Raw genomic sequence first — 16,210 nt, forward strand, 5'->3', positions numbered from 1 at the left:
ACCAGGTAAGGAATAACAGTGAAGATAAGTGTGAAAGGAAAGAAAGCAAGACCCTGAATAGCAAGACCTGCTCCACAGGTGTGTGGGGGGGGGCAGCAGGGCCTTGGGGGCCTGAATGTCCTTCCATCTCTCCTGCCTATTCCTGCCACCATTCAGTAGGACTTGGAGGCCCCAGGGAAAAGCCACAGAATGTGAAGACTTGTGAGTCAACCCTGGGGAAAACCATTTGTTCACAGAGAAACATAATATAAAAACCTGTGTTCATAATATGCATGGATGTTACATTAGGTTTGTATCATCTGGTGCAGTGTTACTGAAAATTATGGCTCATGGTAGGAGTTGTGTGGGTCTTTGCCAGCATTTCAAAGACCTTGGTTAAGAAAGTAAATATTTGAGAACATTGTACATAGTAAGGAAAAGTATTGTTTTGTAAAACCTCAGTACATGTGCACACATGTGTGTATCTATACTAGTTTGCAGTGTAAATTATGTTTCTTACTGGAATGATGGTCAAAAAGGATTGAAAGCCATTGTTCAAATGAAAATGATTCATAAATGACCAAACTAGAGGCATTATCTAATTCAAAAATAAAGGAATCACACCCATAATTTTGTAGTTGTTATTGATAGAGTCTTTGTATAAGCTATCTTTTGAGGAATATCCTAAAAGTTATTTGGACACTGAAATAAATTCTTTCAAGGTGATAAACTAAAGGGTAATAAATTGAGACAAAACATTATTCTTAAAGATGAATTCTGGAATCTTGAATATTGAGAAATGTTTCTTATAAGCGATCTGATTTTAAGCAGTAATACAGTTTTTTGAGTCTTGTGTTTTGTTGGTTCTATTTTACCACTTCCTCTGTGGTATATGGTGAAAACAGATTATTCTGGCAGTGTTTTGGGGCATGACATCACAGCTATCCAATGAGAAGGTCAGATTCCATTAACATACTAGCTCTCCTTTTTAGTGTGTAACAAAAGAACAATGAAGGCAACAGCTGTCCAGCAAACAAGACTCGCTTTATTAGTGCTTCAATAACCAGCATTCACACAGATTCTGCACACTCTGACATCCTGATGCCTAACTTAGTGAAGGAATGTTTTTAGGTCTAAAGATAGAAAAGGCATGGGATTTATCTCTTTCCAATATTAAGGACATTTGTAGGATTCTAGCTAGTTAAGAAATGTCTTAAATTTTTCAGAGTAACCAATACTGTGGTTTTATTTTTTAATTTTCTAATTGTGAGGGCCAAGGATTTAGCTCAGTGGTTCTGCTGCCTGCCTCGAAAGCACAAGGACCCGAGTTCAATCCCTGGTACCAAAAAAAAAACAAAACAAAAACATAATTTTCTAATTGTGAAAATTGTATTTAACTAAAAGTCTAATTTGAGTTACTTTAAAATGTATGCCCTCATTTTCCTCACAGATTTCTCTTGTTATTGGTGCGTGTTTCAGGACATAGTGATCACATTCCTAATGGGGAGTTCGTACGTGTACATAATACATCTTAATTATTTTTTTCATCTCTTTCCCCTTCCCTCCCTCACCCCTCCCTCTATCTCTTGGTCCCCTTCTCTTTTGCAGAAAGATCTATCCCTTATTTACTCTTAACTTTTATTTTGCTCTTTAATTATGTATGCTTTGGGTTTCTTGTATAAGAGAAACTGTGCAATGTTTAATCTGATGTGTCTGATTCATTTCACTTAACATTATGGTCTCAAGGTGAATCCATTTTTCCACAAATGACTCAAATTTATCTTTATGGCAGAATAATTCTCCATTGTGTATAAATGCAACATTTTCTTTATCCATTCATCTCTTGATGGACATATAGGCTGCTTCCAACATTTAAGTCTTAGGAGCTGTGCTGCTATAAACATGGGTATCACTGTAATATGATGTTTTTAACCCTTTCAGGAAGAGATGTAGAAGGGGAGAGAATAGCTAGATTCAGTGGAATTTTTAGTTTTAGTTTTTTGAGGAATCTCCACACTGATTTCCATAGCAATTGTACAGTTTACATTCCCACCCACAATAAAGAAGGGTTCCTTTATTGGCAGTTTCTGTAGCATTTGTTGTTATTTGATTTCTTGATGTTAGCCATTTTTTCTGTAGTAAGGTGGAATCTAGTGTTGTTTTAATTTTCATCTCTGTAATGGCAAGAAACTTTGAACATTTTTTATGTATTTTTTGGCCATTTGTACTACTTCTTCTGAGAAACATCTGTTCATTTCAGTTGCCTGTTTTTTGATTAGGTCTTTTATTTTGGAGAGCCGAATTTTTTTTTAGCTCTTTATATATTCTTGATATTAATCCTTTTCCAAGATATAGCTAGCATATTTTTTTCCACATTCTGTTGATTGTCTCTTCACTCTAATGGTTGTTGTCTTTGCTATGCAGAAACTTTTAAATTTGATATGATCCCATCTGTTGATTCTTGGTGTTATTTCTTATGTAATTGGCGTTCTACTCAGAAAGTCCTTGCTTATGCCTGTGTCATTAAGAAGACTTTTACCTATTTTATCTTCTAGCTAATTAAGTGTTACTGTTTTAGATCTTTGATTCATTTTGAGTTTTGCTTAGTACATAGTGAGAGATACCAGTCTACATTCAATCTTCTCTACATGTGGATAGCCAGTTTTCCTAGCACCACTTGTTAAAGAGGTTACCATTTCTCCAGCATATTTGGCCCCTTTGTCAAAGATTTTGATGCCTGGGTTTGTTTCTGCATCCTTCATTCTGTTGCATTGATCCACATGTCTGTTTTGTTGCCAGTGCCATGCTGTTTTTATCACTGTAACTTTGTAAATCCTGAAATCCAGGATTGTGATGCCTCCTCCTGTGCTCTTATTGTCCAGGATTGCTTTTGCTATTCTGAGTCTGCTCTGGTTCCATCTGAATTTTAGGATTGTTTTCCCTAGTTCCATGAGGATGCTATTGGTGTTTTGTTTGGGGTTGCATTAAATCTATGTATAAGTTTTGGAAATATGGCCATTTTGACTATATTGGTTCTGCCTATCTAGGGATAGGGAATATCTTTCCATTTTTGATGTCTTCAATCTCTTTTTCAGAGCACTGTAGTCTTCATTGTAGAAGTCTTTCACTCCCTTGGTTAGGTTAATTCCTAAGTATTTAATTTTTCTTGATGCTATTGTGAATAGTGTTGTTTTCCTAATTTCTTTCTCAGTGGTGTAGAGGAACACTATTAATTTTTGTGTGTTGATTTTGTATCCTGTTACATTGTGGAATTTGGTCATTAACTCAAGGCATCTTTTGTTGGAATTTTTTGACTTCTATATAGAGGATTATTTCATCTGCAAATAATGATAATTTAACTTCTTCCTTTCCTATCCATATCCCTTTCATTTCTTTCTCTTGCCTGATTTCTCTGGCTAATATTTTGAATATTACATTGAACAAGAGTGGTGATAGTGGACATCCTTTTCTTGTTCCTTATTTTAAAGGGAAAGCTTTCAGCTTTTCCCCATTTAATATGATCTTGTTTATTGATTTGTCATAAATAGCTTATCTTGGGCCAGGGATTTAGCTCAGTGGGTCCACCACCTGCCTCACAAGCAGAAGGTCCCAAGTTCGATCCCCAATACCAGAATAAATAAATAAATAGCTTATCTTGCATTGTGTAGGGTCCTTCTAAGTTTCTTTAGGGTTTTTTTTTTAATCATTAATGGATGTTGTGTTTTGTCAGAGGCTTTTTCTGCATCAGTTGAGATGATCATGTGATTTTTGTCCTTGCTTCTGTTTGTGATGTATTACATTTATTGATTTCTGTATGTTGAACCATACCTGCATCCCTGGGTTAAAGCCATCTTGGTCATGATGTATGATGTTTGATGATTTGTTACATTGTTTGCCAGTATCTTGTTAAGGATTTTTGCATCTGTGTTCATTAGAGAAATTGGCCTGTAATTCTCTTTTTTGTTTGGGTCCTTTCCTGGTTTTGGAATCAGGCTAATGCTTGCTTTAAGGAATGACTGGTAGTATACTTTCCCTTTCAATTTCATTAAAGTTTGAGGAGTATCGATGTTAGATCCTCCCTGAAGTTCTTGTGGAATTCAACAGTGAGAAAGAAGGGACAAGAAAAAAAGGGAGAGAAAATTGAAGAAAAAAAATGGGAACAAAGCTTTTGTACATAAGGGAAGGGAGGAAATGGAGAAAAGAAAAGAAGCAAAATATGTCATGTCCTGGTACAAATTCTTTGTGATAAATGTTATTATGTATATCTAAAATTTTTTTTAAACAAAATAGAATTCAGCAGTGAATCCATCAGGCTCTGGGCTTTTTTTAGTTGGTAGTTTTTTTAAAAAATTACTACTTCAATTTCATTGGCTGTTATTGGATTATTCAGGGATTTTATATCTTCTTGGTTCCGTTTTGGTATTTAATATGTATCTAGGAATCTATCCATTTCTTTTAGATTCTCCAATTTATTGTACTACAGGTTCTCAAAGTAGTAACTAATAATCTTCATTTTAACCGTGTTGTGACTTCAACTGTCATTTCTAATTGTTGTGATTTGGGTCTTTTTTTTTCTCTCTTTTTGGTAAGATTGGTGTCTTAGTTATTTTTCTTGTTGCTGAGACAGTACTCAACGCCCACAAGTTAAAAGAGGAAAGGTTTATGCCAGCTCTGTTTGTAGAATTTTCAATCCATAGTTAGCTGGCTCCAAGAGGCCCTGTATGCCTTACTTGCTTAATTCTTTCCCCATACTTGGAAAGTTTTCTGCTGTTATTTCTCTGAACAAGTTTTTTTATGCCATTTGTGTTGTCTTCTGATTTTTCACTAACTCTAAGTCTTCTTTGGATCATCTAGTAGCTGTTGGATTCGATTTTCATGTTCTCTTCTTTTCATGTTCTCTTGTTTTTCATGTTCTGAATAAATGGTCACCAACATCAATCCGGTATTCTAGTTCTGACACTCTGTTCTCATGTTGATTGCTTCGGTTGCCTGTGCTTTCAATAGAATTTTTAATCTTTTGAATTTCTGATTGGTATCTTTTCATGGACTCTGATTCTTTGCTAAATTGGTCATTCACATTTTGTTTGTTTTGTTTACTTCAGCTAGCTTTTTATTAGTGTCTTCTGTAAACTGTCATCATTTTGTTTATTAAATCCATTATCTGTTTAGTTATATTTTCTTTGAGTTTGCCATGTACCTTATTGATCTGATTTTTTGTCTCTTCTGTTATCCTGTTGAATAATTTGGCTGTGTAGCTTTTGATTTCCTCCCCCTCTATGCCTCATGGATCAGCTTTTGGAGAGTTGAAAGTTTTTGGAGGCATTTTGTTTCCTTGTTTTCTTATGTTCCTGTTGTTGTGGAGTTTTAAAAATTTCTGTGATAAGTTTGTGTGTTGATTATAGTAGAAGACTTTGTTGCTAGTATGGAGACCTCTTTAATTAGTGTCTTTTTCAGTGATGAATTTGGGCATGGCTAACTGTATAGGCCTTTGCATCTTTCCTAAGATCTGACCACCTTCATTATTTGAGATGGGAGGCTGCTGTGTATTTGACCTAGTACCCAATTTTGTGAGAATGGGCCACAGTATTGTTAATGACACAAAGGCAATCCAGATATTGGCATACAGAGAAAACCAATTAATAGCAACAACTATGCCATCTTGGCAAAAGCAATAAAATCAGCAAGTATAATAGTGTCAAAGACAAACTGGATATTGACATACCATAAGAATAAATAATGTACCACCCGTAATCATAGAAAAGACCTATAATTATAAATACTAAGACAAACTAAATATTGATGTACAGTAAATGACTGCTAAATGCAACATCTTTTTCTTCACTACCTATTGAACAGTATTTGGCAGTGTAGTATAGAGTTAACTATCTAAAGATTAATAAAGCTTGATAGTTATACTAGTAAAGATAGAAGGGGTGAAGAACAAGACAATGAAAGAAGAAAAATTTGAAAAATTGAGTAATGGGAGATGAGGAAGAGAGAAAAGTGATATAGAGAATGTTAGGGAATAAAAAGAAGTTAGTAGAATTAACAGTAACAGAAAAGAACAAACAAGAGTAAGAAAAAAGAAAAAGAATAAAATCATGAAAAAAAGAAAAATAAGAGTAAAACTGAAAAAACTAGAAGGAATAAAGAAGGGAAAAAAAACCCCAATCCCAAAAAAACCAATGAACAAAAAAAGATAAAGAAATGAGTTTTTAAAAAAATTCTGTATATTGAACAAGTGTTACTTTTCCAGGATCTGCAGTTTTGGAATCAAGTCATTTTTTTCTCCTCTTAGTTTGACAGCCTATAGGTTTGTGAGTGCACTCCTGTTCCAGACATCACTGTGTCCAATTCAACCTATGCTGTGGCAGCTGTCCAAGCTGAGGTGTGTCTTTGTTCGGGAAATCAATCAGACCTCTGGTCTTTGCTGGTTGTAGGCAGCAGGTGAAGGTTTACATGGCTGGCTGGACTCTGTCCAAACTTTCAGATCCAGCCACTTCTGAAAGCCACACACACTAGGCCTGGTTTCTCACTATGGAGGGTCCTTCCTGCCTTAAGTTTAAACTTCTCAGAGAGTCTGGGTCTAGCCTGCTCCCTGCCTGCAACCATCTCCTGTGGCTGTCTCTCACCCAGTCATTGTGGAAGCATAACATTAGGAGTCATTGTGGGAGCATAACCCTGCAGTGAAGTTGTTTTATAGTTCTTTTCTGTGGCTCAGTCTTAAATAACCCACCCCTTCACAAAATAGTACCTGATTAATCACTCTCTGGCAAAATGGTAGGTGCTGCACTGGAGTCTTCAACCCCATCCTGTTTTTGCAGTTTACAGTAGCTGTGGTCTTTTCTTAGGGCTAGTGCTGCCGCCCCTGTCTGTTGTTTTTCCCTGGAACTTGTGACCCTAGGGGCTACCCTCATGTCTGTGGAAATGAGTTACCCTCCCTGGGAGCTGAGGTGAGTTTCCCAGGCTGCTTTGTCCTTTTTTCCCTCAATATTGTGTTTTAAAATCTTTTTTCTAAGTATATGTGAAAATGCCTTTATATAGGCACTTTTAGAGGAAATATGTACATACATATTTTATAGAGGAAATATATATGTATATGTTTGTTTGAGTTGATTTTCTTGAGGGATAATATACAGTAAACTTCTTCCTTTAAAATTGTCTATTTTTGCCAGGTACAGTGGTGCACACCTGTAATCACAGCACTCTGGAAGACTGAGGCAGGAGGATGGAAAGTTGAAGCCCAGCGAGGGTCACTTAATGCATTAGTGAGACCCTGTCTCAAAATTTAAGAAAGGTCTGAGGCTATAGTTCAGTGTGAAGACCCTGGATTCAGTCCCCAGTGCCTCAAAAAAAAAATGTGGTCTCCCTGGTTTCATTCTCAATCTCTAAAATACCTTCACTCAGCGGCCATTAGCTCTTTTCCTAGACTTTCTCACATCCAACTCTCAGTCGTCCCTCACATCGTAGATCAAACATCACCTTACAGAGACATTTCTTGTCTACCTCTTCCCTTCCTCCCTCTCAGTAATTACAACACTCATTTACTTCTTTACTGGCATTTTAATAACCTACTTTATTTAGGTAGGCATGTACTGTCACCCAAACACTTACCAAATAGGTCAGCTTTGGGTTGAACAGATCCTGTAAGCCAGCCCTGGGCTCAGACTGTCTGTACATTAATCTCTTGCTCAAGCCACACACAGCCCACACAGGTGGGCCTTGTTAACCCACCTTAATCAGGGATCAGAGAGTCTTTCGTTGGGTCACTCAAGCCTCTCCTTGCTGTAATGCATCCTTTGACTATGTGACAGTGACAGCATCAGTGATAAAAACAGCAGTAAGTATCATTTCTCCAAGTTACAGTGTAGCAGGCACTGTGATCAGCAATCTCCAAGGTGATCTGCTGCCGATGTTTGTGATAGTTCTGTGTGACAGGAGCATCTGTTGTGATCTTCATTTTGTAGCTTTGGGACCTGAGAGAGAGAATGAATGTCTTGTCCCAGGCTACAGGAATACTGAGAGTATAGCCAGAATTTGAACCCCAGGCTTCTGACTCTAGACCTGATATTCTTTTTATCAGTACATGTGTGTACTACATACTATAATGTTCATATTCTTTGTGGAAAGTTGGTGCATGTACATAACACATCTTAATTCCTAGTTTTATCCCTTTTCCCTTCCCTCCCTCCACTGCCCCCTATCCCTTAATCCTCTTCCAGTTTTGTGTGTATATAGGTTTGCAGTACATGTTTACATCCATTGTGTGGAGTTGGTAAATGTACATAACACATCCCAATTTTTTCCCATCCCTTATCCTTTCCTTCTCTCTCCTCTCCCCCATCTCTAGATTTCTTCCTCTTTGAGAATGATCTGCCTTCCTACTTTCTATTATATAATCTTTTATTGTCCTCTTTATTTTTACTCTGGGTTTCTTATATAAGAAAAACAATGTGATATTTATGCTTATGTCAGACCTGATACTCTTAATCCTTTGACAAATAAGTTTGAAAATAGCCCTGCCACTGCTCCCAGCCCAGAGGTAGGGGCTTCCGGGCCACCATTCCACCGTCCCACCGCTTCCACCCCAGAGGTAGGGGCTTCTGGGCCACCGATCCATTGCTCCCAGCCCAGAGTTAGTGGCTTCCAGGTCGCCATTCCACTGATCCCAGCCCAGAGATAGGGGCTTCCAGGCGGCTGCTCCACTGCTCCCAACCCAGAGAAAGTGGCTTCTAGGCTGCCATTCCACCACTTCCAGCTCAGAGGAGGTGAGCTGTGCAAGCACCAGCAGCACTGCACCCCCACTGAAATGAGAAGACACGTAAACAAGTCTCAAAACCAAACTTCCAGGTCACCTACAGCAATCTCAAAGGGAAATGAGATGGAACACTCTGGTATTCAACTACCTGGACTCCTGGAACTGGCAAGAAAAGAGGATCTGGAAAAAATGAAATCAGAAATAATTTTTCAGATAACAGCAGAGGTTGTGCTTGTAGTGCAAGGTATGATTAATAAATCTAGAGAGGAGCTCAGGAACATGATGGAATCCCAACATAGGAAACAAATGGAATCCATAAAGCAGATGCAAACAGATTTCCAGGACATGAAAAACTCCACCGAAAGTCTACACAGCAGAATGAGCCAATGTGAGGACAGAATTTCAGATATAGAAGATAAGATTGCAATTAGTGACCACGAAAAGAAAAATTGCTTTAAAATTGTAAGAGACCACATGAAATCAATGAAGCAGCTGCTAGATGATGCAAAGAAGAATGACATAAGACTGATTGAGTCAATGAAAAAACAGGAGAGACTGCAGATGACATAAAAAAACTCTTCACAGAAGTAATGGCAGAAAACTTCCCAAGCCGGGGAAAAGAACTTGACCTACAGATAAGTGAGGCATATAGGACTTCAACTAGCCTGGATCAAAAACAATCTACACATAGGCATATAATTGTTAAGATTCCAGAAACTCAACAGAAGAACAAAATTCTACAAGCAGTGAGAGAAAAAAAACAAATCACATACAAAGGAAAACCCATCAGGATCACAGCAGACTTCTCAACACAAACCCTCAAGACAAGAAGAGCTTGGAGTGACGTATCCAAAGCCCTAAAGGAAAACAGCCTCCAACCCAGATTGATGTACCCTGCAAAACTATCTTTCAAAATTGATGGAAAAATAAAATATTTTCGTGACAAAGAGCACCTTAGGAACTTCATGAATACCAAACCAGCACTCCAAAAAATTTTAGACAACATCCTAGGAACAGACAATGAGGATCACAACCCCAGGAAGCACAGCAGAATGAGCCCATTGGGCATGACAAGAAATTAAATGTAAAGGGGGAGAATCCAACAAAAAAAAAGTCATGAAAATGTTAAGTCAATATGTTTCAGTTATAACCATCAATGTTAATGATCTCAATTCACCAATCAAAAGAAATAGACTGGCAGAATGGGTCAAGAAGCAAGATCCAACAATATGCTGCATACAAGAAATACACTTAATCCAAAATGAAACTCATAGACTGAAAGTTAAAGGGTGGAAAACAATACTCTATGTGACGGGAACCCCCCAAAAAGCAGGAGTGGCTATCCGCTTTGCAGATCAAGTAGATTTCAAACCAACACTGATTAAGAGAGACAAAGGACACGACATCCTTGTAAGAAGAACAATCCAGCAGGAAGAGATGACAATCATAAATATCTATGCACCAAACACTAGTGCGCCCAACTATATAAAACAAATACTAACAGACATGAAAAGCCATATATGCATTAATACAATAGTACTGGGGAACCTCAACACCCCACTGTCACAAATATATAGATCAACTAGACAAAAAATAAGTAATGAAATACTAGAACTCAATCGAACTCTTGAACAAATGAACTTAACAGATGTATACAGAGTGTTCCACCCAAAAAATAAGAATATACATTCTTTTCAGCTACACACAGGTCGTTCTCCAAAATAGACCACACACTTGCTCACAGAACATGTTTAAGTAGGTGCAAAGGAATTGAAGTTATCCCCTGTATATTATCAGACCATGGTACGATGAAATTGGAGATCAACAGCAAAAGGAACTGCAAAAATTTCATAAACACGTGGAAATTGAACAACACACTTCTGAATAACCAATGGGTCACAGAGGAAATTAAGAAATCAGACAGTTCCTACAATTAAATGACAATGACAATACAACATATCAGAATCTATGGGACACAATGAAAGCAGTCTTATGAGGGAAATTCATAGCAGTGAATACAAATATTAGGAAAACAGAGCAAGCTCAATTAAATAACCTGATGCTGAACCTAAAGGTTCTAGAAAAAGAAGAGCAGGACAAACCCAAAACTCATACAAGGGAAGAAATTATAAAGATCAGAGGAGAAATCAATGCAATGGAGACTAAGAGAACGATACAAAAAATCAATGAAGCCAAGAGTTGGTTCTTTGAAAGAATCAACAAAATTGACAAACGCTTAGCCAACCTTATCAGAAAAAGGAAAGAAAAGGCCCAAATCCATGCAATTAGGAATGAAAAGGGTGAAATGACAACAGACCCAGCAGAAATCCAGAGGATCATCAGTACCTACTTCCACAACCTATACACCAATAAGATGGAAAACACAGAAGAAATGGACAGATTCCTAGATACATATGAATTACCAAAGTTGAACGAAGAAGACCTAAAAATTCTAAACAACCCAATATCAACCAATGAAATTGAACATGTAATTAAAAACTTACCAACTAAGAAAAGCCCAGGTCCTGATGTCTTCACTGCTGAATTCTACAAGACATTTAGAGAGGAACTACTGCCACTGTTGTTTAAACTCTTCAATGAAATTGAAAGGGAAGCAATACTTCCAAATTCATTCCTGGAAGCAAGCATCACCTTGATCCCCAAAGCAGAGAAAGACCCAACCAAAAAACAGAACTATAGGGCAATCTCACTAATGAACATAAATGCAAAAATCCTTAATAAGATACTGGCAAACAGAATGCAGAAGATCATCAAGAAGTTTGTACCCTCTGACTAAGTGGGATTCATCCCAGGGATGAAGGGATGATTCAACATATGCAACTCAATCAATATAATACACTATATCAATAGGGCTAAGGACAAAAACCATATGATCATCTCAATAGATGCAGCAAAAGCATTTGACAAAATCTAACATGCATTTATGATAAAAACCCTACAAAAAATTGGAATAGATGGTCTCTACCTCAATCTGTTAAAAGCCATCTATGAAAAACCAACAGCCAGTATCATACTAAATGGTCAAAAACTGAAATCCTTCACACTAAAATCAGGAACAAGACAAGGGTGTCCACTATCACCACTCTTGTTCAATATAGTTCTGGAAACATTAGCCACAGCAATTAAACAACAGAAGGAAAGAAAAGGAATAAAGATAGGAAACGAAGAAGTCAAATTGTCATTATTTGCAGATGACATGATACTCTATATAGAAGACCCCAAGAACACCACCAGAAGTCTTCTAGACTTAATTACCAAATTCAGTAAAGTAGCTGGATAGAAGGTCAACACACAAAAATCAGTACCTTTCCTCTACACCAACAAAAGACTCACTGAGACAGAAATAGGGCAAACAGTTCCTTTCACAATAGCACCCAAAAAACTGAAGTACCTAGGAATCATCCTAACAAAAAGAAATCAAAGACCTCTTCTCTGAAAACTGTAGCACTCTTAAAAGAAGAGATTCAAGAGGATATCAGAAAATGGAAAGACATCCCCTGCTCCTGAGTAGGAAGGATGAATATAATGAAAATGGCCATACTTCCAAAACTGCTATATAGATTCAATGCAATCCCAATTGAAATTCCAGCAGCATACTTCACAGGCCTTGAGAAAACAATCCAAAAATGCATTTGGAACAAGAAGAGACCCAGAATAGCAAAAGCAATTCTAGGTAACAGAGATATGGTAGGGGGTATCACAATCCCCAACTTGAAACTATACTACAAAGCTACTGTGATAAAAACAGCATGGTACTGGCAAAGAAACAGACCTGAGGACCAATGGAACAGATTAGAAGATGCAGAAACAACTCCAGACACACTCAGCCATTTCATCTTCAATAAAGGAGCCAAACACCCTCACTGGAGGAAAGATAGCCTCTTTAATAAATGGTGCTGGAAAAATTGGGCCTCAACTTGCCAAAGATTAAAACTAGACCTGTATCTCTCACCATGCACTAAACTAAAATCAAAATGGATTAAAGATCTAAATATTAAAATAGAAATGTTGAACGGGCTGGAACAGAGGTTGGGTAGAACTCTTGAAGACATTGGTGTAGGAAAAGATTTTATAAAGAAAACCTCAGTTGCCTGTGAACTAGCACAAACAATCAACAAGTGGGATCTCTTCTTACTAAAAAGCTTCTGCTTAGCAAGAGAAACCACCAGCAGTGTGACGAGACAACCCACAATGTGGGAAAAAATCTTCACCTGCTGTTCCTTAGATAAAGGCCTACTGTCTCAAATCTATAAAGAACTTAAAAAGATCAGACCTCCCAAATTTAAAGAACCAGTCCAAAAATGGGCATCTGAAATGAACAGACATTTCTCAAAGAAGTAGGAATAGCAAATAAATATGTGAAAAAATGTTCAACATCACTGGTCATTCGAGAGATGCAAATGAAAACAATGCAGAGAATCCACCTCACCCCAGAAAGAATGGCTGCTATCATGAAATCAACCAATAACAAATACTGGTGGGGCTGTTGGGAAAGAGGAACCCTCCTCCACTGCTGGTGGGAGTGTCGACTGATTCAACCACTGTGGAAATCAGTATGGAGATACCTCAAAGAACTAGGACTGCCAGTCCCATTTGACCCAGCTATTCCCCTGCTGGGTATCTTCCCCAAAGAATTAAAAGAATCATACCACAGTGATATATGTGCACCCATGTTCATAGCAGCACAATTTGTAATATCTAAAACTTGGAAGCAACCCAAATGCCCATCAACTGGAAACTGGATAAAGAAAATGAGTTTTTTTTTTATAAAATGGAGTACTACTCAGCCAAAAAAAAGAGAAATTAGAGACATTTATAGCTAAATGGATGCACATTGACATGATATTCTTAAGTGAAATAAATGGAACACGTGTAAATACCAAATAGTTTTTCTAGTGTGAGAAACTGAAAGTGTAAATAAGGACTAAAAGGTATAATAGATAATATGAAATAGGAAGAAAAGGGGCAAAGGGGAAGGGGAAGTGTGAGGGGTATGGGAAAAGAAAGAAAGGAATGGAATTAATATCATAAAATGGAAAAATGGAAACAAAGTCTATGTAAATAGGGAAGGGTGGAGGGGGTAAAGGGAGGGCTGGGAATGGGGAAAAAATGAGAACCAAGATACATCTCGTAAAGGTGCAAGTTCCCAATGAGAAATGTAAATGTATTGTATACCTAAAATGTACCAATAAAAGAATTTAAGGGGCATAAAAAGTTTGAAAATAATGTGTGGTATCTTTTGTGTATTTTTTCAGTTTCATATGCTCAAAAATTAATAAAAAGTAGAGGTCATGTTCTGTGTAGTCAGCCCATTTAAGGCATTTCTGTAAGTTCCATGGACTTTTTAACTTGCCAGCATTAAATCTTAGAAGCCTGGCTGCCAGGGTTCTTATCCACCTCTCCCACACCTCCCTTGTTTGTCTGTCTTTGGGCAGCATGGTTCTCAGGGACCTTCCTAGAAGACCAGATACATTAGGGTAACATTGCACCCAGAGCCACTTCTTCCATGTATTTGTGTTGAACCTCTCCCACCCACATTGGACATTGCTTATTAAAGGGAGAAACTTTGTCTTCTGCCTGTGTATATTTATGTTTATGTTTTTTATGCTGCTTTCACACCACTGTTGATTTTAACTATTTCCTTATTTTTGGATATTCTTTTTTTGTTGTTGTTACTGAGGAGCAAACTCGGGTCCTTGCACTTGCAGGGCAGGAGGCAGAACCACTAAGCTAAATCCCTGGCCCCTGACTATTTCCTTATTTTTAAAGGTTAGAATTCCATCTTATTCAATTTCAATGCAAAGTTAGTTAACTGTATGTCTTGGCTGTTTTATTTTTACATTCTTTCAGAAGTATGTTCACAGCCGTAAAAATAGATTCTTTCTAATCATATAGGTTTTCCCTTACTGAGCTTTAGGTGAAAAGTAAACGTATTATAAAACAATATGATGAGATGATATCCTGTAGGAATGTTTTCCATTGTCTTCCTATACAGTTGCTAGGGAATTGTTAAGAATAGTGCCGGATCTACATAGTGCAACTTCTAGTGACAGGGTGTTAGAACATTACATAGCACTAACTATATAACAAATGCAAACTTTAAGATACAACATTTGAAGCAAAATGAAAATAAAATGAATTTGGTTGTGTAAAGCCACAACATTACGCTGCTGCTTTTCTCTGATGAAATCATAGCTTTGTAATAGTAGTGAAGACCATAGATTATCATTTCACTTGTAGTTAAATGTGTAAAACAGTTATGTATATGATTCTCTTATATTTAATAAATATTTTTAAATGTACAGTACTATATAAAGATTATGTTTTCAGGTTAAAGAGCAAATAGCTTGTTTTTTAAAATTTTAATAATAGTTAAGTATCTACTACAGCCACACAAATTTGCCCCATACTTTGAGTAGTATAAACAGAAGAGTTAGAAGATGTTTAGTGCTCATGATAACCACATACTCCATTTCATGCAACTGGTAGACTGTGGAGTCTGCAAGAGCATATTTGCTCAGCATATCCATTTCAGTACAGGCATATTAAAGATAGAAAAGAGAATAATAGAGTAAACATGTGAGTGTACCTATATGTATATACTTTATACAAACTAACTTGCTACCAGAAATTAAATATAATGTGTCATTATGGAAGAATACTATCTGAAAATAAGAATAAAGTACTTCTATTTCCAGATTACTAGTCAAATCAATGAAAGTTGCTGATTAAGATTTTAGCAAGGCGGGATGTGTGGTGCAGAAATAGGGTGCTTATCTAGCTTGTATGAGGCCCTGGGGTCAATCTGTAGCACTGCAAACAAAGAAAAAGAAGACAAGGAAAATAATTTTTTATTAAAATGAAGCAAGCACCATTTTTTTTTCTTTTTGGGTGCTGGAGTATGAAGAAACAGGAATCTTTGAACAAGTCAAAAAGTAAGCAAATTTTAATTCTTAATTTACATCTTAGAAAATATGAGACACTTTATGGAAAAAGAATTAGAATTCTTCAGCATCTTTTCATTCATATTATCAAAGTAATATGCAGCTTTTTTTATTTCTAGGTTATTGAGAAATCCATATAAGGAGTGTATTAATTAGAAAAAGTATGTCATTCTTCCACCTTTTCACTGAGATTCATAGAGTAAACGAATGTTTTTTAAATGCTTTTGTTTTATAGTTGAGCCAACACAGATGGTGGGGAGAAGAAACAGACATGAAACTTGCATGTAGTGATACATTAGTTTGTGTGCTTTAGTCCCAGCTACTCAAGAGGGTGAGGCAGGAGGATCCATTGAGTCCAGGAGTTGGGGGTCAGTGTGAGGAACATAGAAAGACTTTGTATCTTTAAGAACAAATCATGGCAAAGCCAAAGAGGGGGACTGAAAATGTAGCTCAGTGGTAGAGTACATGCTTAACATTACTGTGTTTGATCCCCAGAACCACAAAGAAA

The 16,210-nt window shown here is 37.0% G+C and overlaps 1 protein-coding gene across 8 annotated transcripts in view; it reads left to right on the forward strand.

Annotated features, from left to right (window-relative positions):
• Positions 1-16,210, forward strand: part of Slc25a26 (solute carrier family 25 member 26) — a 169,037-nt gene that overhangs the window by 121,961 nt on the left and 30,866 nt on the right. For 2 of the 8 annotated variants that reach the window (XM_087181334.1, XM_087181335.1), the window contains one exon: positions 6-13,972. The exons of the other annotated variants lie outside the window; for them this stretch is intronic. In XM_087181334.1, coding sequence (XP_087037460.1) covers positions 6-251 — 246 coding nt within the window. In that variant the 3' untranslated portion in view covers positions 252-13,972. Of the gene's footprint in view, positions 1-5; positions 13,973-16,210 lie in introns of those variants that run through there. 8 annotated transcript variants of the gene reach the window in all.

Source organism: Heterocephalus glaber, unplaced genomic scaffold, assembly GCF_053883595.1.
Source record: "Heterocephalus glaber isolate CG9 unplaced genomic scaffold, H.glaber_assembly_v1.0 deba00001472, whole genome shotgun sequence".
Classification (NCBI taxonomy): domain Eukaryota; kingdom Metazoa; phylum Chordata; class Mammalia; order Rodentia; family Bathyergidae; genus Heterocephalus; species Heterocephalus glaber.